Below are 22,838 nucleotides of genomic sequence, written 5' to 3' on the forward strand. Positions count from 1 at the left end.
CTTCCTCAGCAAAAAGAGGAAGACTGGTAACAGATGTTAGCCCAGGGCCAATCTTCCTCACCAAAAATAAATAAATAAATAAATGAAAATCAGATATCCTCTTTCTTCTATTTCTTTAAAAACCTATCTATGCAAGTTCACTTTCTTAATAGAAACAATATCTAATATATACTGAACAACTGCTATGTGCCAAACACTGTCTTCAATGCTTTAAATACATGTGTTATTTAATGCCTCTCACATCTGGCAGTTCATAATGAAGAAGAAAAGTAACAAACACTAGTGGGTTTCAAACTAAGAAATATATTGACTTTCTTAACACAGTCTTAAAGCCATCTATGTTCTAATGATTCTGTACCTTGCCACAATACTGTAATAGCAACTCTGATATGAACACTTTTTATTCACATAGCATTTGTGAATAAATGTTATGTAAATTATAGCATTTTCAAATTTCATTTATCACTTGTGAGGAAGGAATTAATATTCCACAAAAGGGTAAAGAGAAATTCAGAGATTAAATTTCACAAATGGTAACTGGCACAGAGGGAATTAGAATTCTAGTCTCTTAGGCCAATCATATTCTTTCCCTTGTGAGCAATGAGAAACGAAGAAAGATTCACAACCGCAGAAGGTTAGAAAACCACAGACACAGACTTGGTGCTGGGGAGAAGCTACTGCCCAAAAAGAAAAGAAGATCTCTTGACAAGAACTAGCTCCAATCTTTGTATCAAACAGTACATTTCAGTCTTAAGAGCTCGACTCTCCACTAGTGAAAGCACTCAGGAGATACCACAGTAACTGTTTAATACAAATTGCTCATCTCACTGGTAGGAATACTATGTACTGTTTTTTAATTATTGGCTTGAAATGCCTTATAATAGCACTTTAAACTCTGTATATGCTTCCACATGCACAATTATTCTATAATTAGACTGGATATTAGGAAGTAATAAATACAGAATATTTGATATCTCCTTAAGCAGACCATAAACGTGCAAAAAGCAGGAACACATTCTCAGAGCAACTCACACATAGTAGGCAGTCAACAGCTTGGCATTTTTGTTAAAAACTGAAAGCTAACTATAAAAGTCCAAAAACGTTTGTAAATATAAACATTTTTAAAACCCCTATAGGCTTCTTTTATTAAATGCACACGTTAACCACTGAGAAGCATTAATTCTAAGAATTTATCTTAAATTCATAATTTCCTTTGATGCTCCTTTGTATCATCCTATGATCACCTGACAAGGAAATACTAGTATCCAAGGAAATGTAACAACCTAGTCTTTCAAAAATGTTAATAGAGGCACATCAAGAAAGATTGTACTCTTAGCAATTATCTATAATCCAAGGGTAAGAAGAAAATATATACACATATAGTACCAAAACTCACTAAGCAAAACAAAAGTTAGAAGGGACAGTGTTTAGGAGAATTACTGAATTATTGGCATACACGTATTTGGTAAATTACTTAATATTTCACTGACATATCACCCTTTTGCGTTCTCCAACTTTATTTTAAAAGGAACTAAATTGTACTCTGATTACAAAATTCTTCAACAATTCCTACAATTTTAGCAAAAGTTTAAACTTCTGCTGATACGGTCAAGCTCATAACAAAGATAAGCTAAAGTTTTCTGACGGTAAGAGCTTGCCCAGAAATGACCTCAACTGGATGGATGTATCATCAGAGTTTCAGTGTTAAGGTTTGCAAAAACAAACACGTCCTAACACATAATTGAAATAGTTCATCAGATAAGGTCAATCATTTGGAAGGCAATCAGATAAAAATTTAAGAGGTTTTTCTGGTTTTAACAATGCTACCTACCATCTATATAAAACATTTTTTAATTTAAACAAGTCCTAAATAAGGTTTTAAAAAATTCAATGATTCTGTTGTCTCAAATGAATCAAATACAAATTTCTATTTTGTCATCTGAACAAATATTCAAGATTTGCATCTTCCACTTCTATATTCAAATTGTATATGTTTATGACCTAAGCAAATCAAAATTTCACATTATTAAAAGCTATCAATACAATTTTTCTCTAAATAGTTCTAATAATATTTGCTAATTTTTATGAAGACATAACAGTATAAATTCTATTTTTAATTCTCAACTTGTCATGAGGAAATTATTTGATTATTTCTCCCTTTAAATTGCATTTAATTTGCAAAAGCAATTTGCAAATTTGCAAAATTAATTTGCAAAAGATCAATGGGGATAAATAAGGGTAAAAACAAGACAAAAAACTTTTATACAGGCCCCAAAACAGAGTTCAAGAGTATAACCTAATAAAAAAAGTCCTTAATTTAACCAAATCCATTTTTTACAATTACTTAGTATCACTCATTGAAAGAGGGTTTCTAAATAGTGTTCACCACTTTTTAAAAGTTGTAATAATTAAATTTGTTTTATAATGAGCAAATTAATGGTTTAGCTTATTACAAAACACAAAGAATTAAAATTCCAATAGTTATTAAATCTGAGCCATCCCTTCTTTCCCCTTATTCATCACAATATACCTTCTCTTACTGGCTCATTGGTTGATTCTCCTTTTAGACTCAGCATCCTGGAGAAGCCATTGGAAAGAGTAGAGAAAATGCCACGGATGAAATATCCCTCCTGCTCAGACTGCACTGACCTCACTGAAGTCGGCCATGGTCTAACAAATCTAATATTGCAGCGAGGTTCTGGCTCTGAAATAGATCTGGTGAATGGAACCCGAAGTGACTGGGTGTTGACCAGGTTCAGCTTCTCTGTTGATGTTCCAAGGACCTCATTAGCAGAGGAAGAAGCATTATTATCAACCATCTTTGGCAGGACCTCTTGTTGTGGTTCATCCAAGTCTTCTTTACTATTTTGCAATCTCTCCCTTTTGCTCCCTTTCCACCTAAGGCTGGAATGTGTTTGCCACCGATAAGCACCCAGTGGCTTTCCTAGATCAGAAACAGCCTGTTCATTTTTCTTCCTCTTGCTTTTCGCTGGACCACACCATGGATAACTCTTGAAGCTTGTTCCTATCTCTGAATTCGCATAAGCAGGTTCTGACAAAGATCTTCGATAGCTTGGAGGACAAGGTGATGTTTGTCTCTTAAAGATGCTCATCTTCCACGACTCCATTTTTAAACAACTTCTCTAAACTTTAAGTTTCCTCTATTCCGCACGCAGTCTTCACAGTTGAACCACACTTGTCCGTGCAGTCCAAAACATTCAACTGCTTAAGCAGCTTTCTTTGTGTGGCTTTGAACCACAGCAGATGTTGCTGCTTAAGAGTTGGTGTCATGTTATTATCCCATTTTCCCAGATCTCCGAAATTTCAGCAGCACCCAAAAATCTCTTGCCTGAAGCAAATTATCTTCAGAGTACAGCGAAAGTAAAGATTTCCAGAAGATCATCTCGCTTCCTGCAGTAGGTTACATTTCTGTACTAAGTCTTCAGGAAATGATTTATAAAAAAATAAGAAGTGAAATAAAAGTCACACAAAACCCACAAACACCCTTATGAACCAATAGTAGTTAAGTGTTCACCATGCAAATGATAGTGGGTTAAAAACAGATTGTGAAAGTACTCAAGCTGCCATCCACACTTTCCGGAAGAAGAAAAAAAACTTGCCTAAAGCCTGCTCTTTAAGTGACAGCTCTTCAGAATAGTTTTTACAGTCTGCATTTCAGAAATTTAATTTCAAGAAAATCATTGCTATTTATACCACAACTTCTCTCAAAGTTAATATTGTTTTTCAACCAATAGGTAAAGTCATATACTATTTTGTTCAACTAGACACTGCAAAGGAGAAGAAAAAAGGACAAAAGAATGCCAAAATTTAAAGACATTTTTATCGTAAATATACTATGGAGAATTAAAAAGGCATGGATGGATATAAAAGTGAACAGGGATAGAGGATATTTGCTATGAACTACAGCAAAGGAAAAGGAAAGTCTTGAGGCAAGATCTTGTGGCAAGTGGAACATAGGAATGTACATACTTAAATGATTTCTAGAAGGGGAAAGTTTGCTTTGTAAATCTAACTGGGATAAGTTGTCTGGAAAAACATTCACTATCTATTTAACCAAAGAAATTCCTTCACTCCTCTTTGTGCTGCTTACAACTTTGAAAAAGAGCTGACTATTTAAAATTTTGTTAAAGCAAGTACCTTATACTGAACCAAGATCATGAATGCCAAGTTTTTGGCTGGTTATTTTTTTTTCAACTGTATGCTCATAAACTCCTGAAAATAGGGGTTTGAATGGAAAGCCTGACAGAATTAGACCACCAATAAAAGAGCTATAACAGAGCAATCAAATCACATTGCAAGTTGTATAAAAGATGATTTCATCTGGAAAACTAAAAAACTATGCATTTATTTGTAGAATGTGTACAATGAAACCAGTTCTCACACTACGTGTCTCTCTCTCTCTCTTTACCATAGAAATAGTAAATTTAGTAACATACCTAGTCTTTCAAACATATTAAAATGTTCTAGTTATTTCCATTACCATAAAGCAATAATCTCGTTTTCATTTGTTTATATATATAGTCTCTAAATTTATACATTTCTATATTAAAGAAATGTTGAAGTATTCAGCTTTCTCAAAAGCATATCAAATTAGAGTATCTTACAATCCTAAAATTTTCCCTTGTTTACAAAGAAACACTTAGAAATATGAATTTGCACAAAGAGAAAAACAATAAACATTAAACTCTAATCTCTACTTATGGCACATCACACCATCCACAAAAATTAATCTGTGATGGAAAATAAACCTAAATGTGAAATGTAAAACTAGGGGCCGGCCCCATGGCTGAGTGGTCGGGTTCACGGGCTCCGCTTTGGCAGCCCCGGGTTTCGCTGGTTTGGATCCGGGGCACAGACATGGCACCACTTGTCAGGCCACGCTGAGGTGGCGTCCCACATGCCATAGCTGGAGGGACTCACAACTAGAGTGTACAGCTATGTATTGGGGGGATTTGGGGAGAAAAAGCAGAAACAAAAAAAAAACGTAAAACTATAAAGCTTGTCAAAGAAACCATACGAAAATTTTTTGTGAACTGAGGGTAGGCAAAGATTCCTTAGAACAAAGAAAGCAATAACTATGACAGGAAAACGTTAATAAATGTGAATTCATAAAAATCAAAAGCTTCTGTTCAACAGAAGACATATTAAGAAAATCAATAAGCAAGCCACAAAATGGGAGAAAACATCCACAAAGCAAACATCTCACAAACAACTTGTACCACAATATATAAAGAACTCCTACAACTTATTAGTAAAAGGAAAAACAACCCAATTTTTAAAAACAGACTTAAGCAAAACCCTTCACAAAGAAAGCTATATGAATGGTCAATAAGCATATGAAAAAAGTACTCAACCTCATTAGTAATTAAAGAAATGCAAATTAAAGCCATAATGAGATATCACATCCACCAGAATGGCTAACATTTAAAGGGCTGATAGCACCAGATGTTGGTGAGAACCTGGAGCAACCAGAAATGTCACAATTGGTAATGGAAGCATAACATGGTACAATTACTATGAAATAAATTCAACAATTTTTTTACAACGTTAAACATACATCTACCCTACAACCCAGCAGTTCCACTGATACGCATTTACTCAAGAAAAATTAAAATATACATATTTGTACGTGAATGTTCACAGCAGCTTTATTTATAATAGCCATAAACTGGAAACAATCCCAATGTCCATCACAGTAGAATAAACAAATTGTGGGTATTTTCATACAATGGTGTACTACTCACCCACAAAAAGAATGAACTACTAATACACAAAATAATGTGGATGAGTATCACAGATATTATGACAGGAAAAGGAACTAGGCCCAAAAGGGTACACACTGTATAATTCCATTTCTAGAGAGCTCTAAAACAGGCTAAACTAATCTATAATGGCAAAACAAATCAGAAAAGTAGTTCCCAGTGGTGGAGGGCACTATTAACAAAAAAGGGGCACCAGGAAGCTACCGAGGGTGATAGAAACTTTCTAAGTCTTGATAGAGATGTGAGTTTGGGTATATATATTTGTCCAAACTCATGAAACTGTTTCCTTAAGATTTATGTATTTTGCCATAATTAAATTGCACCTTAACAAACTGTAGGCAATACTGAACTCTAGTTAGTAGATTTGCTTATCCTGTCACAGGTTAGCAATTTTAAAACCACTTCTGTCTATTTGAGGCTTGAGGAAAGGAGAAAATACATCGAAGAGAATGAATAAATGGATGAATAAATAAATACCAATAATAAAATAAACTAACATTATATGCCTTCTGATATGGTGAACTGTGAAGGATACAACACTTGTGTGTTATTCCTGCAAAAAATGCATAACCTAAATCTAATAACAAGCTACCTCAGATAACCTTAAATTAAAAAAGATCTACAAAGTAACTGTGCTCCTTACTTCAAAAATGTCAAGGTCAAGAAAATCAAAGAAAGGCTATGGAGCTATTGCAATTCAAAGAAGACTAAAGTGAGACAATGAAAAGCAAGGCATGATTTTGTATTGGATCCTGAACTGTGGGGGAAAGAATAGCTGTAAAGGACATTATTGACACAATTGACAAAATTTGAATACAGATTATGAATTAGATAATAGAGGTCGGGGTCAGCTCTGTGGCCGAGTAGTTAAGTTCGCGCACTCCGATATGGCAGTCCAGGGTTCAGATCCTGGGCGCGGACATGGCACCGCTCGTCAGGCCACATTGAAGCGGCATCCCACATCCCACAACTAGAAGGATGTGCAACTAAGATACACAACTGTGTACAGGGGGAGTTTGGGGAGATAAAGCAGAAAAAAAATAATAATAATAGAGGCCTATCAATGTGTAATTTCCTGATATTGATAATTTTACTGTGCTTATAAAAGAAAATGTTCTTATTCTTAAGAAATTCACACAGAAGTATTCAGCATATATGCGCATGATGTTTCCAAGGAACTCTCAAATGATTCAAGAAAAAAACTATGCATGTAAAGGTAGATAAAATATGATAAAGCAAACAGGGCAAAATATACATAATTGTTGAATCTAGGTAAAGAATATGTGGGAGTTTCGTATACTCTTGCAAATTTTCTATGGCTTTGAAATTACACCAAAATAATATATTACACAAGTAAGTTTTTTAAAATTTCACAACTACTTCCTTTGGATCTATAATACAGATATTTTTATTACTAATAATGTAATGGCCCCTGTTTCAGAGTATCTTTGGGGCAATATAGCAAAATATCTACTTTCACAGGTTTTATGGGAGAGGGAAGTTAATCAAGATAACCCTATTAAAATATCTCAATGGAAAATTAAACTAAGGCTATAACTTTGAGAAAAGTTGAACAATAGGAGTAGGAGCTGGGCCCTATAATCAACACTATGAAATTCAGAGACTCAGTGCTACATGAGAAAATACTTTTACAAACTAAACAGGTACAGTTAGGGGTAAAAATAATTATCGTTGTTTCTAAACTCATCAACTCAATTCTTTTGAGGAACTACCATAATTCTTCTTACCATAAACTTCTCTATTTGAGGAATATGGAACTGGAAAATATTAAATAACAGAAAAAGATTCAAGCGAAATCAGAAAGCAAAAGAACAACAGACTGAGGAAGTGGCAGTCTCTAACAGGAATCATCAAAGAAATGAAGATTCATCTCAATCACAGCTGACTAAAGTTCAATTTGACAAATGCTTCAAATTATCTTCACTCATTATGAAAGTCTAATATCATTTATGTTAGTTATTTCTCCAAGTTTTATCTCTCATCTGAAATTAAGATGATAACCTCATACTCTTCATTTTCTGAATTTTCTCAAATACATATAAATGAACCTACGAATTTTTAAGAAAATATTCGCAGGACTCATAATTTCTTAAGATTAAAAACAATGACACTAGTATCACTAAATAACTACATTCATTATGAAACCTACTCTAAAAATTGGTAGCTGATTCAAGTGTCAGAACAGGAACATTTCTGCCACCTCAAGTATCAACTAATTACCTTAAAACTTTCTTAATAATAATTTGTAATATTTAAAGCATAACTCTAAGAATTACTCTGGTTGCTAAGTCAAAAGAAACACCTAGGGGCTGGCCCCATGGCCTAGTAGTTAAGTTCAGCGCACTACGTTTCAGTGGCCCAGGTTCACAGGTTTGGATCCTGGGTGCCGTCCTACACCACTTGTCAGCCATGCTGTGGCGGCAATCCATATACAGAATAGAAGATTGGCACAGATGCTAGCTCAAGGTGAATTTTCCTCAAGCAAAACAAAAAAAGAAACATTTGAATTCCCTAAATAAATATGCAAGTACTTATACTGACATAGAGTCATATTTCAAATTGTTATTGAGCACCTACAATGTATCAGGCACTGTATTAGGACTAGAAGAACAACAAAAAACAGGACAGTCACTGTCCCTACCCTCTTGGAACTGCCAGTTGATCAGGAAAGGTTTACATTAGGAAGGGTGTTAGAGAAGTGTATAGTCAGGAGATTTTGACCAAGTCTAAGGAATAAAGGATAGAAGCAATTTCTTCTTGATCTCGAGATTCTACCGTTATAGTCAATTCTGCTATAAGGTGATATGCATTCCCAAAAGTCACTACACTATACAAAATTGCACAATAAAACTGCAGGGCTTATGGGGAAGATGGGGTTGAGAAACAACACTCAGAAACTTCAACAATGTCACAAAAAAAGATAAGAAGCTAATAAAAACTGTAGACCAATTTACACGTTAAATGGTTAAGAAACAACCAAATGCTAAAATAAATATGGCACATTACCTTGAAAAATGCCTGAAGTTTGACTATGGAAGTGAGCATCAGAAAGGCTGCAGCTTTGTCATTTTCGTGTAGTGGTGGAAGGAGTGTTATCTGAAATCCAAAGTGGATGGGTGTGGCTCGTAATACATGTGGAGAATTGAGGTAGCTCGTAGTGGACTAAAATGTACGCTTTCTGAGTATTTCCTACATGCATGGTTCACTTGGATACAATTTTCTGTGTTCACCCAGTATTTCTCTGACAAATGGCACATAAGCAAACACAAAATTCAGGTAATGCTCAAATCAATCCCTAACATCAATCTCATGGTACAAATCCTTGTTTTCAAAACAAGCCCAATAAAAGAACTGACTGTATTTTCTCTGCTCATCCCTGTAATTGGTATGGTAAAAACCAGGTGAACATCAACAGGAGACCTCACCAGTGACAGGCACAATAAAAGCAGAGGGGAAAATACTCTTAACCTTAGTAAATTCAGCTCTTTAGTTCAAACTTTTTTATTATTTTCTTTTCTTCCTCCTCTCTTTATCAGAGCAGTAAGAACCAAAAGACCAAACTCATGATGTGGGCACGGAGAACCAAGAACAAGATCTGCTTCCAGACCAGTGCTTCTCATGTTGCGATGTGGCTGAATCACCAGGAGATCAACTAAACGTAGACTGTGCTTTAGTACCCGGCGCTGAAGGCCTGAGAGTCTACATTTCTAACAAGCTCCTAGGCGGTACCTGTGCTGGTGATCCAGGAACCAAACTGTGAATAGCAAGCAGTAGATAGATTTTTAAATGAAAAGACTAAAGGAGTTTTCAGTGCTCCCATGGTATTCAGTTAGGTTCACCAAAATACAAAATTGTATTGGGATGTGAGGACGAAGTGAGAACATTTGCCTGAAATACCCTGTGAGAGTGTGTATATATCACACAGAGATTTAGTAGTTATCTTGGTAGTGTGCTGAGAATCAAAGACATAGTAATCTTAGCCAAATCTCTTCCTTGGAGACAGCAAAGACTATATCTACAACATATAAATAAAGCCCAATTAAAAATCCAACAATCTTCCACACTTTATGAATTGCAGCATTTCTTTAATGGAAGGCAGCAAGGGAGGGGTAATGCTAATGACCATCAAGAGGAGAGTAACTAAATAAATCACAGTACATACTTATACAAAAAGAAACTCACGTGTATTTAAATGTGCTACAAAGACATAAAAATTTTTTAAGAGTGATTACCTGTGGAAAGTACAACTGAGAAATCACCTTAGATCTTTACAGTTTTAATTTTTAACTGTGAGCATATACTAAATTCATAATAATAAGAAAAAACTTTAAGAGAGAAATTTATGCGGTACGAGGTCCAAGAGAAAAGGGAGAAAAGCAAGATACACTACAAAAAGTAGAGGTTGATGCCACTTTTGTTAAAGATTATCATTAATATGTCAGTATGTACAAGGTAGAATATGCAAAGAGAGACAATGTGTTGTTTTCTTTTAGTTATTTCTTTTTGACAACAATAAAATCTGTTATTTTTATAACAAGAGATTTTCATTTTTATATTATTAATTTCTGTAATATATGAAATTTTACCATGAGAATGTATGTTTTTATTCCTTTTGAAAGAAGAATACTTTAAGAAATATATATGTATATATATTTAAATCTACCCACAGCAAAAATAAAATCCTTAACATTAACCCACAGAAGAGGAATTAGAGAACAGATAACTGGACAAGTTATCACAGATCAACTTAACCAACTCTTTCATATAATCAAACTAGGCCAGAGAGAAAAGACCTGTCCATAATTACTTAGTTAACAGCAAAAAAACCAAGAACATATATGTATTCTAATTCCCAGTTCAGGATTCCATAATCTGCTTAAATTAGCATTTTCCAAATGATGATCCACAGAACAGAGTTAAGAAATGCAGGCATAAAGAGTATAACTATGACATTAAGTCCAGATATTCTAGTGTTATTTAGTTTAAATGCTAAAATCCTTTCCTTTTTAAAGTTCAAAATAGGATATCAGGTTTTCATCAAAATGTTTTTTTAGATTTATTTCAACTAAGGGAAGCAAGCAGAGATGAAAAGGCAAAACTTGAGCTTCGTCAGTTTACGAATCGTCTGCGATCACTTTCTATCTTAAGACACACCTTTTCTATACTGAAATTCTATTCTATATATCCCACATGCTCTTTTGTAATTGAAGACATGACATATGCTACAATTAAAGAGTTCTGGAGTTCTGTTACTAGAATAAGAGTGTACATACCTCTTAAATCAACTCATAAAAAGCTTTAAAAATAGGATTAATTTCTATAAGCCAGAAGACATCTTTCAAAAATACAAAATCCTTGTTTATACAAAGCTAAGTAATTAATAACAAAACATCCCCTTCCTATCTCCTATCACTGAAGCACATCTGCTTCCCGATGAAACACTTCCTGTGGCAAATACGACCTCCCTTCTAAGTAGCAGAACTCGAAGACACACCTGACACGTACACAACTGCTTCTCATTTACGAGACAAAGATATGTCTAGAAGGGCTAAATAAAGATTATTTCTAACAGACAAGTGTTGGAATCAGTAAGTTTTTAAAATAAGAAAATATTTTAAAATAAAAACAAAAATACAGATGATTCCTAAAGCCATTATTAAAGCCTTTTTAAAAAATAAAAACTTCTGGTTTTCCTCTAACTTCTCTGATCACATCTTCTCGGTCTTCTTTGAGGCTCATTCTTTTCTATCTAGTCTCTAAATGCTGCAAGTTTTTCAAACTGTGTCCTTGGCACCCCCTCTCCACATTCTCACCATGCACATCATCATTCATAGTTACCACATCAGCTTACACCTCCAGTTCAGACTGGTCTCCTTTGAGCAACATACTCATATATTCGATTCGACATTCTGTAGCTATATGTGATTTTGACACTTTGTGCCTATCTCAAATTCAAAATGTATAAAACCTAACCCATGATCTTTCCTTTAAAATTTGGTCTCATTCAAGTGTTCCTTCTCCTAATAAAAGGCACCACATCCATCCAGCTGTACAAGCCCCAAACCTTAGTCATCCCCCTCTCTTACTATTCAATATGCAACCCACAAGTCTTACTGATTTTCCCTCCTAAGTATTATTTAATCATCTACTTCTTGCCATTTCCCCTAAATCCACATACTATCATTTCTCACCTGGATTACAACAGCCTCCTGAATTCATCTACCTACATCTACTATGGCTGCCTGCAAACCATTATTCTTACCATACTCAGAATAATCTTTTCAAAATACAAATTTACTACATCCTGTTTAAAACCTTTCAATGGCTTCCCGCTACTCTTAGGAAAACAACACAAAAGAAAACAAAATTCCGTAACATAGCCTGGTCCCTACCTACCCCACCCCTTTAGCCCCCCTCTGAAAGACAAACTTGAATCCTTTCAGTCCTTCATACTAGCCACTCTCCCTCCTACCTGCAGGGCTCTTGCTCACACTCCTCCCCTCACCACCTGCCTACTCATGCTTCAGGTTTCAGTTCGAGTGTTATTTCCTGAGGGAAGTCTTTCCTGACCTCCCCAACTAGGTCAAATCTTCCTTTTATAGGCCTTTACAGCCCTGTGCATCTCTTTATTACAGTATAGTTGTATTTGAACATTTCCCTGTGAGACTATTAATCAATCCTCCAGGCTTTTTTTTTACCCACAAGACTAATCTCCACGTTTGTTTTTATTCTCCATAATGTCCCCACTGCTTGGAAAATGATGAACACTCAACAAATATTTGTTGAATTAATTAATAAAATCTGAGAAAGATCTAAAATAAAAGTACTAACTTCAGACTAGTAATGAGAAGGGTCAGTGATCACATATTTCAGTTTATCATTATCTCTGATACTCTGAGGATCACATAAAATACATATCATAAGGTGGAGACAAGATAGTCAAATACACTCCAGGGAGTTGTTTTTCCTGAATCAAGTGGTTATTTGTTTCTTCAAAGATATGGATAGAGAGGAGTATTAAATAAGGAAAATAAGAAAAGAATAATGTGAAATGGGAGGAGGACAAGAAAGAGGCAAGAAATACTGCTCTAATTGTTAAGAAAATTTTTTTTTCCAGAAATGCCAACTTAGTTGATACAGAAACTATTATCTGGCTTTTCCAAGTTTTCTTAAAAATTATTTTTAACCCACAACAAAGAAGATACAACTATGTACTGGGGAGCTTTGGGGAGAAAAAGGAAAAAAATAAAATCTTTATAAAAAATTATTTTTAACATTAGCATCACCATTTGGAAAAAATCTTACAAAAAAGTAAAGAGATAACTATAAGTTCTCAACAAGTTTCATATGCTCTTTAATGAATACATACTTGGAAAATGAACAATATTCTGATAACCTTAAGTAAATATCAGCATTGTACATCTGATAAATAACCAAGCAGCTTGTACTAAGGTAGACTTAGCTAAGCACCAAAACTGAGGGTGCCAGAGGAAGGAATTAGGAATATTTTGTTATTTTTTTTTTTTTTAAAGATTTTATTTTTTCCCCTTTTTCTCCCCAAAGCCCCCCGGTACATAGTTGTGTGTATTCTTCGTTGTGGGTTCTTCTAGTTGTGGTATGTGGGACGCTGCCTCAGCGTGGTTTGATGAGCAGTGCCATGTCCGCGCCCAGGATTCGAACCAACGAAACACTGGGCCGCCTGCAGCGGAGCGCGCGAACTTAACCACTCGGCCACGGGGCCAGCCCCAGGAATATTTTGTTATTATAAGGTACTTGTACTACCTGTGAAGTGATATAGTGCTATACAGACCATGTTCTGGGCCATAAAAAACATGTTAACAAATTTAAAAGACTAGAAATCACACCAGGTATGCTCTCAGACCCCAGTGGAATTAAACTAGCAATCAGCAACAGAAAGATAGCTGGAAAATTCAAAAATATGCAGAGGTCTAACAACACAATTCTAAGCAACACATTGATCGAAGAAGAAATCTCAAGAAAAACTTTAAAATTTTGAACTAAATGCAAATGAAAATAAAACATCAAAATTTGTGAGATGCAACAAAAGAAGTACTTAAAGGGAAACTGAATGCATATATTAGTAAAAAAGAAAGGTCTAAAGTCAATAATCTAAGCTTATACCTAGGGTACCAGAAAAAGAATAGGAAATTAAATCCAGTGATTATGTCTAAATATAATTCTTAATGCAACAATGAGATTCAAACACTTCAAAATTATGATATTTAAAGATAGAAGTCTAAGTCAGACATAATGACAGTCAGCATGACTGAAGGAAAATGATAAAGATAAGGCAGTAGGTGAGGTAAGAGAAACTCTATCTCAAAGAGGTCAGTTCCAGGAAGAAAAGGTAACCTTGAGTCAGACCACTCCCAGCACTAGGGAGAGCTTCCACCAAGTTGTACTGTTCTGGCAAGAGCTGAAAAACCTGAAGTGTTTGGTCCCTGGAAATAATAAGACTGCCAGATTATCCCTCTTCATGGGGCTGAAATCCCTAAATCTCAAAGGGCCTTTAACAAGCAGTATTGAGGCTAATCAACTAAAAGCAAAGGATTCTCCTCATATTTTTGCGTTTGTGTTTTAAAGTACAGCCACATCGTTAGGCAAATAAGGAATTAGTGATGACAGCCATGTACTCGGTAATTCTGTTGAGTTACAGTCTGGGTAATGGAAAGAAACCCAGGCTCCTCTTCATTAGACTCTTCCTCTATCCTCAGTGACCCAGTTACCTTCTGCGAGAAGAACAAAGGAACAGATACTGTGGATCAAAACAATGAAAATTCCATCAAAAATGAGGAGCCTGGGCTAGATGGTCACTTTCCAACTCTGACTTCATTTTATCATTTGGTTCTTATGAAAGATTTTTAAAAATCCCACACATTTCACAAAAGCCCCTACACATTTGCTGTCCTACATGAGAGTATTCCTCAGGCTTCTCTTTTACACAGGTCTGCATTATTATTATAATTCTCCTAGGAATTATGTTCAAAAATTTACCACATCACTATTAAGTGGTAGAGATTGCAACTGGTAGGAATATTATAAGATTATTTGTTGATACAGATATCAACATAGGGGCCGGTCCCGTGGCTCAGTGGTTAAGTTTGCATGCTCTGCTTCAGAGGCCCAGGGTTTCCAGTGTTTCGCCAGTTCGGATCCTGGGCACAGACCTAGCACCACTCATCAAGCCATGCTGAGGTGGCATCCCACATGCCACAACTAGAAGGACTCACAACTAAATTACACAAGTATGTACTGGGGGGCTTTGGGTAAAAGAAGGAAAAATAGAAATAAACAAATAAATAAAATTCAAGTGACCAAAAGTAGCATCACCAAAAAAAAAAAGAAATTTTTTAAGTAGATAGCAACATAATTCCTACATTTAAATATCTCAATTTCATAATAGCTTTCAAAACTAAAATTACAGTGTTGTCAACATTTTTTTTTCTGTCATCTAAAAATCAACCCTTTCACACATTTTTATTCTTGTTCTTTCATGGCATGTTTCATACTGAAACTCAAACTATGTCCCTCAAACCCTACAAGTGTGATGATGGGCCATCTCCTGTTAAAAGCAGCCATATGGACCATTGGTAAAGCTCAAGCACGTGAGTAATAATCTTAAATTTCTTCATTTCTCCTAGTCATTCTTTCCTTCACACTATTAGCAATCATTATTGAAATGCAGTTCTTCATCTCCCCTGCTGAGATTATTTATTATACTGCTGCCTCTCATCCATTTCCTAGTACTAATTCTTACATGTGCTATTTGGCGTGAGCATTTAGTAGGTCATAGTAGGTTCTCAAAAGACAGACAATCTGAAAATGCTATTTTTATATTTGTTCAGTTATTTATGCTTGTTACACTTCACTATATTATTTGTTGGATGAGTTCTTTTGTAATTTATTCATTCAACAAGTACTTATTAAATGCCTACTATCTTGTGATGGACTAACCTAGCTGAACATTTACTCTGCCGGTTTTTGGTGTCTTATATAATTTTACAGGGTAATTTTCACTTTAGACATACTTTTCCAAAGCATAGACTATCTCCACATGTACTGGAATCCTAGAAATCTATAAGAAAGTACTTGAGAAACTATACACTGTACTTCTTCATTTTATATTTTATTGTGAATATTAAATGAGAAAGATTAAAATACTGCTCAGGTCAGAACATTCATTCAATTACTTCAACAGACATTTTTAAAGCATTGTATTCTCAGAGTTATGCAAAGGATTAGGCATAAATAACAATGTATTCTATATTCCCTAAATGACCTTATAGTTTAGTTAGGGGAAACAGACATGGACACTAATAACTGCTAAGATGGATTGGTTAGTCCAAAAATATAAGTACATACAAAATATAATGAGGACAAAATGGAAACCACAGTCTACTCTGTGCGAAATGAGATGAGAGAGAACATGAAGGAAGCTCTACAGAAAAAAGCAGTAGTCAGTGTTGCCAGGTTTTAAAAGATGAGGAGTTTTTCAGGCCAAGGGGATAGTGTTTGAGGGTAAAGCAAAGGGACTCCTAGCAAAGAGAACAGCACAGGCAAAGATATGAAGACATAAAAAAGCATGATGCATATCAGGTACCGACTATAGTCCAGAGTATGAGGAGAGAAGGAATGGATGACAACACTACTGTAGAGGTAGACCAAGGGAGAACTAATGAGTCTCTTGTTTGCTAAAGAATTTGGACTTCATCTTGTAAATAGTGAGGAGCTATAATAAAGTTTAAATAAGCTAGCAATGTGATCATGTTTGCACGTTCATAGATAACTATTTCTGGCCATGGTTAGGAAGTTAGATTGGCAAGGGATATGGATCAATGAAGGGAGACCAGCTAGGATACCACTGGAAGTAAAACAATGAGAACACGCACTGAGACAGTAAAGTCAGTGATCATTGCTGGCTCCAACACCTACCAAAGACTTCAAGTATCAAACAACTAACCAGTGATGAGGAATTACCTGCCTGAGACAATAATCCAGAGGAGTGAGCCTGGCACTTAGGGGTCTTCTTACTTGGGGGCTTTTCTTACACAGAAGAGGTCCTAAGACACTGAGCTATGTCATTAACAGGCACAAGTGGCTAAAGAGATAAAAAGTGAAAGACAGGGCTGTAAATCAAGGTTACCAATCCCCCTCCCTTTAGACCACTTTGGACTCGGACTCCACAGAGTCACCCTAGGACTAAAGGTAAACCAGATTTGTAAGGAGCCTGGCTTTGAGTCTTTTAGTAGCTTATCAAAGATCTCAAGTCATGAAATTGGATTATGGTAATTTCAGTTTGTTAGAAAGAACCTCTAGTGTTTGACAGGGGATAAAAATCTTATTGAGAAAAATATAACATTATATTTCTAGAAATAAATTTTCAAATAGATCCACTATTCTTTATCAAAACTTTCAGGTTGAATGTGTTTGAGAATTCAGAAGATCTCATATTTTAGAAAGGTAATATGATGCATATACCATATACTGTTAAATCACCAGAACAGTGTGGGGCAGCACCCTGTTATCAACCTGAAGCAAAATGTACAAACATTCACACTAACGGGGATAAGACTAAATAGCTTTGTACCACTTCACAGCAGCTTTGCCCAATAAATGAGTGATGAAAAAACTTTTAGTTATCAGAAGTTTTTGGATTTTGGAACTGTAAATAAAGGATTGTAATGCTATATAATGCTCAGCACACAATCAAAAATATTGACACATATGAGAAAGCAAGAAATCATGAGCACAAACAAGTAAAACCAACACGCAACAAAAACACAAAAATTAACAGAGACATTAACAGAGGATGTATTTGAATTAAAGGCCAAGTCTATATAGTTACATGGTTACAATATCCAGGGCAACAAAATTCAAGCCTGAAAATCTGGCAGAGACACTGCAAATTATAGAAGTGTCATAACAGATTAGAAAAAGAAGTAAATAAAAATTCTAGAACTCAGAAAAACGATTAGACACTGCTGAAGAAAGAATTAGGTCACAGGAAACTAACCAGAACAAAGCATGGAAAGAGACACAAAAATGTTAAAAATATAGGAGGTATTCAGGAGTAAAAATACAGGAGTAAACAGACCTAGATGTTACAGGGAGAAAGTTTAACAGGTTAAATTGGAGTCCCAAAAGGAAAGAAGAAAGTAAGGCAAAAAGGTACTTTTTCAAAGGTAATGGCAGGATTCTCTATATTTGATGAAAGATATCAATCCACAGCTTCAAGAAGCCTGAAGAATTTCAAACAGAAATAAATAAAAAGAAATCCAGAAAATAGAGATGACGTAGGAAAGATAACTTTGAACTTTAAAATAAATAATAAACGCTCTTATTATTGCTTTCAGAGTGATTCACGAAGATATTTACCTTCACTAAAGAAAAACAGGATGCAATAGAAAAACAGCAATTATGTTATAAAAAGAACTCCTGGGAATTCAAAATTGCTAAAACAAAACAAAAAGATAAAAACAAAGCCTCAAAGATCACTTGAAAAATAAAGTTGGGAAAAGGTCTTAGAAAGAACAACCTAACAACAGAGGCAGAAAAAAATGAGAAAAAAAGAGAGATCAATCTATGAGGTCTAACATTTGATTAATAGGAGTCCATGAAAAAAGAATAGAAAAATAGATGGGAGGATGTTGTCATGCAAAAGAGACACAGAAGGAGAGGGAGAGAATTTTCCAGAACTGAAATACAAATCTTTAGAATAAAAGAGCCCATCAAGTGTTGAATGAAAAAGACCCAACCAGTGTACATGTTTCAGAATACTGGGAATAAAGAGATGAGTTTAAAACTTTAAAGGAGAATGGAATAAAAATGTCTCCCACAAAAGAATAAAAAAAATAAAACTTTGGATTTCTCAGGAATCACACTGAATACCTCCAAGATACTAAAAGTGTTATCAGACCAGAATGACACGCAACGATTCAGAAATTTTGATCCCAATACACCATTTCTTAGGGAGCTACTTGATGATATGCCTCAGCAAAATGAGAAGTAATTCAAGAAAGAGGAAGACATGAGATCCAGGATATAGGATACCTAATTCAGAAAAGCAGTTAAGGAAAGTCCCAAGATCAGGTCACAAAGCAGATCTAGAGAGCACCAACAGAGATAGGAGGTGGTGGACACAAAGCTCCAGGAGGAACACCTCCAGGAAAAGCAAAATGTGTGCGCAGGTGGGGGAATTTAATAAAAAGTATTTAGAAGCACTTGATACAATGGCACATTTGGGGAAAAAATTAGGCTATAAGAGAAATCAATGCAAGGAGAAAAACAATTAGAAATTTAAGGAAAAATAGAATAAGATGTACCTTATATATATAATATATATAAATATAATCAAAGTACAGTATGATCATGTTAAAAAAAAACTCTTTTCTTCTGAGTTTACTAAAAAATGTACTATAGCTATTTTGAGGATGTGCGGTATAAGACTCCTAATGTTTTATCATGGGAAGAAGCAAATGAATAACATCTAAAATTGAGAAATAGAAAATATTGCCATATTACTTATTGATGTGGAAGTAACCCAAACAAAACTATCTAAAGAGTTTAAAAATAGTTGCCCTGGAAGTGGAAAGCTGGAGGGAGCAGTGGACTATTGTTTTTCATTATAAGCCTTATAAGTTATTAACCATATGCATATATAAGTCTGATGAAACTTTTTTAGCAATGAAAGAATCATTTAAAATCCCATCACTCAATTAACATTTTAGGTTATTCCCCTCTGGTATTTATTTTTATGTATATATGTGTTAGGTATGTGTATATTTCTTTATATTGAGATCATAATATTCTTCTTTTCATATAACACATTTCCAATCATCATTAAAATGCTTTGAGATCATTACTTTTATTGTCTGCATTATATTATATGAATGGATTACCACAATTTATTCAGCCAGTCCTTTACTGATGGACTTTTAGTTGTTTCAGGTTTTTCACTGGTTTGCTTTGTTTTTGCTTTTAGAAGAAACACTGTGACAAACAACTTTGCAACTTTGCAACTTTGGATCTATGCAAAATCTTTACTTTTCAGGGGTAGATCCTTAGAAACAGAATTAATGGTTCAAGGAGTAAAAAAAAAAGTTTAAGGCTTTCACCAAAGAGTAATGACTGGGATGGGATCTTAAACTGAAAAAGAAGATAATGGCGAACTGCAAAGAATGCAAAGAATGGCTTTGTAGCCAGACAGGGTTCTATGCTCAGTATTAGCTTCATTCCTTATTATCTGTTTGATTTTGCTTAGGCTTGTCACTGAACCCATTTCCCCATCTGCAAAACGGAAATAATACTTTTCTCAGAGAACTTTTGTGAACATTGATTGAAACAACATATCAAGTGTGAAGTGTCATCCACACTGTCAATAACTCTTACCTGAGAGTTTGACCAAGTAAAAAGGGGAAGGTTTACTATTCAGAAGAGAACACACTGGTGCAGCAAGATGCGGTAGGGGATGAAAAGGTGAAGGGAATACCAGAGGCAAAGTATAGTTTAGCCATTTGTTCTCTAAAATGGAATCTTTACATAAGAACAAAACAGAATGCTACTCCTGTTTCCTCTCTAGCTTTCTTCACTCCTATCTTTCCTGAAAATTTTGTCTGAAGTTGGCTTGTTTGGGTTTATGGGAGTATGGAGAGGACAGAGTAGAGAGAGCAAGAGAAATACATTAAGGAAAACTATATAAAGTGAAGGGCAAAAGACTAGAGCTAAGAAACAAGGCTGGAAAGGAACAGTCAGAAAAATAAGAAAATGAGGACAGTAATGTCAAGGAATCTGGGGGAAGAAAGATTTCAAGGAGAGGATACTCAACAATAATGAAGTCAATAATGTTAAGGATTTAGAAGTTGCTATTAGATTTAGCAAGTAGGAGATGTGTAATTTCTGGAAAATGTTATATATGGATGTTGAGTTCAAAAAGGCTAAGAAATAAGTCTTACTTCAAGTCTAAAGTGATCTAATAGGAAGTAGAGGTGTCAGTGTAGAGTCCTTTATACAACAAAGTTAGTGACGCTGAAAAGAAAACTTGGCCTGACTCATGACTCTGTTTTTGGCCTTCAATTAAGGCATTCTGGAAAGAAGTCACTTTACAAAAAAATTCTCTAAAATCTGGTATGGCCTGTTAATTGACATAAACATCTATTTCTCCATAAACATGAACAAACTTTTGATAGTATCTAAATGTCAGAAAAGATACTAAATAACTGGCTTTACTAATTGCTTGACTACATATTTTCAACTAATAATTCTAATATTTTTCCTTTTTTTATCATAGATATATGGTAGGCCCTAATTATCGTCAAGGAATGAATTTGGAAGTCTTTATATATTCCTCCAACTATGAAATACCACTCTGAAATTAAATTCCATTTGCTGGAAGAAAGTACATGCTAAACTGTAACTGAAATTAAAATGGTAAATGATTAATCTCTAAGTTTATAAGCATTTTATCTACTAATTGAAAAAAGCCATGAAACAATTTCATAAATTGCTTTTATTCTTTCGGTATGGGTTTACTCAAATCTTAAAGTCAAAATGTCTCAGAATTCAGTGTTCTGCTTTCTAACCTGTGGAAAACTCCAATATTTGGCTTAAGAATCATTTCTTTCTTTCAATTCTTTACCTCCATCAAGAACAGCAAGTAGCTTTCCGTGGGGGATCAATTTAAAAACGCAAAATCTTCCTATTTGTATCACCCCCTAGGAGGGCACTGAGTCCTGTATATGCTCGAGGAACAGAGTGCAATCATCAGAGGTGCAGTGAGGCACTGTTAGTAGAAGGCTACCTTTGCTTAGTGGAGGGTCAGCCTCCCGGTGGTTGAGACTAGAATTTTTGCCACCAAAAAGTCACGCCAAGTGTGCAATAGAACTTGTAGACCCTCACATATTCAATGTTGCGTGTAGCTGTAGCTCCTTCACTTTCACTACTGTAAAACATTCCACTGTATGAATCTGCCACCACTTATTTAACAAACCTGCCAATAATGGACATTTGACTTATCTCCAGGTTTTTGCTATTATGAACAACGTTCCCAGGAATTTTCTTATACATGTTTCTTGGTACACATACTCAAGAATTTCTCTAAGGTAAATATGTAGAAGTGGAATTGCTGGGTCATAGGCTATGAGCATGTTTAACTTTAGTAGGTAAAGCCAAAGTATTTTTCAAAGTGCTTGTATCAATTTACAGTCCTGTGAAACATAAATAAGAATTTCTAGGACCACACGTGACAGTCTAGTGGTTAAAGTTCCATGTTCTCCACCTCAGCGGCCCAGATTCATTTCCTGGTCATGGAACCACACCACCCATCTGTCAGTTGCCATGCTGTGGTGGCAGCTCACATAGAACTAGAAGGCCTTACAACTATGATACACAACCATGCACTGGGGCTTTGGGGAGAAGGGGAAAAAAAAGAATTCCTCTTGTTCTGCATCTCCTTCGGCACTGTCGACCTTTCTAAAGGTTTACTGATCTGATGGTGTGTGATGGTGTTTCCCTGTATTTTAAGTTGCATTTTCCTGATTACTAATGAAATCGACTATCTTTGGATGTAGGCACTAGTAATCTGTGTTTCCTCTTTTGTTAGGTGCCACTTAAAAGTCATCCACTCATTTTCTATTGGGTGGTTTGTCTTTCTCTCTCTAACACATACGAGTTGTTCATTTTATACGTTAATCCTCTGTTTTATACATTGCAAATATCTTTTCTCACTTTGTGGATTGACTTTTCCCTCCCTTTATAGTGTTACAGTTATTTTTTTAACATATTTTTAGTGAAGGTGAATGGCCCCCAAATTTGCAAAGCAATAGATTTTTAAGCATAAATGATACCACTGGCAACTATTTACTCATTTTTTTTTTTTTTTAAAGATTTTATTTTTTCCTTTTTCTCCCCAAAGCCCTCCGGTACATAGTTGTGTATTCTTCGTTGTGGGTTCTTCTAGTTGTGGCATGTGGGACGCTGCCTCAGCGTGGTCTGATGAGCAGTGCCATGTCCGCGCCC

At 35.1% G+C, this 22,838-nt stretch overlaps 1 protein-coding gene across 12 annotated transcripts in view; it reads right to left on the reverse strand.

Annotated features, from left to right (window-relative positions):
• Nucleotides 1–22,838, reverse strand: part of RASAL2 (RAS protein activator like 2) — a 371,817-nt gene that overhangs the window by 248,286 nt on the left and 100,693 nt on the right. For 7 of the 12 annotated variants that reach the window (XM_070497403.1, XM_070497404.1, XM_044758565.2 and 4 more), the window contains exon 1: nucleotides 2,531–3,671. The exons of 3 other annotated variants lie outside the window; for them this stretch is intronic. In XM_070497403.1, the coding sequence (XP_070353504.1) occupies nucleotides 2,531–3,128 (598 nt within the window). In that variant the 5' untranslated portion in view covers nucleotides 3,129–3,671. Of the gene's footprint in view, nucleotides 1–2,530; nucleotides 3,672–22,838 lie in introns of those variants that run through there. 2 more of the 12 variants (XM_070497411.1, XM_070497410.1) reach the window with 2 other exon arrangements.

This window comes from Equus asinus, chromosome 25 (genome assembly GCF_041296235.1).
Source record: "Equus asinus isolate D_3611 breed Donkey chromosome 25, EquAss-T2T_v2, whole genome shotgun sequence".
Taxonomy (NCBI): Eukaryota; Metazoa; Chordata; class Mammalia; order Perissodactyla; family Equidae; genus Equus; species Equus asinus.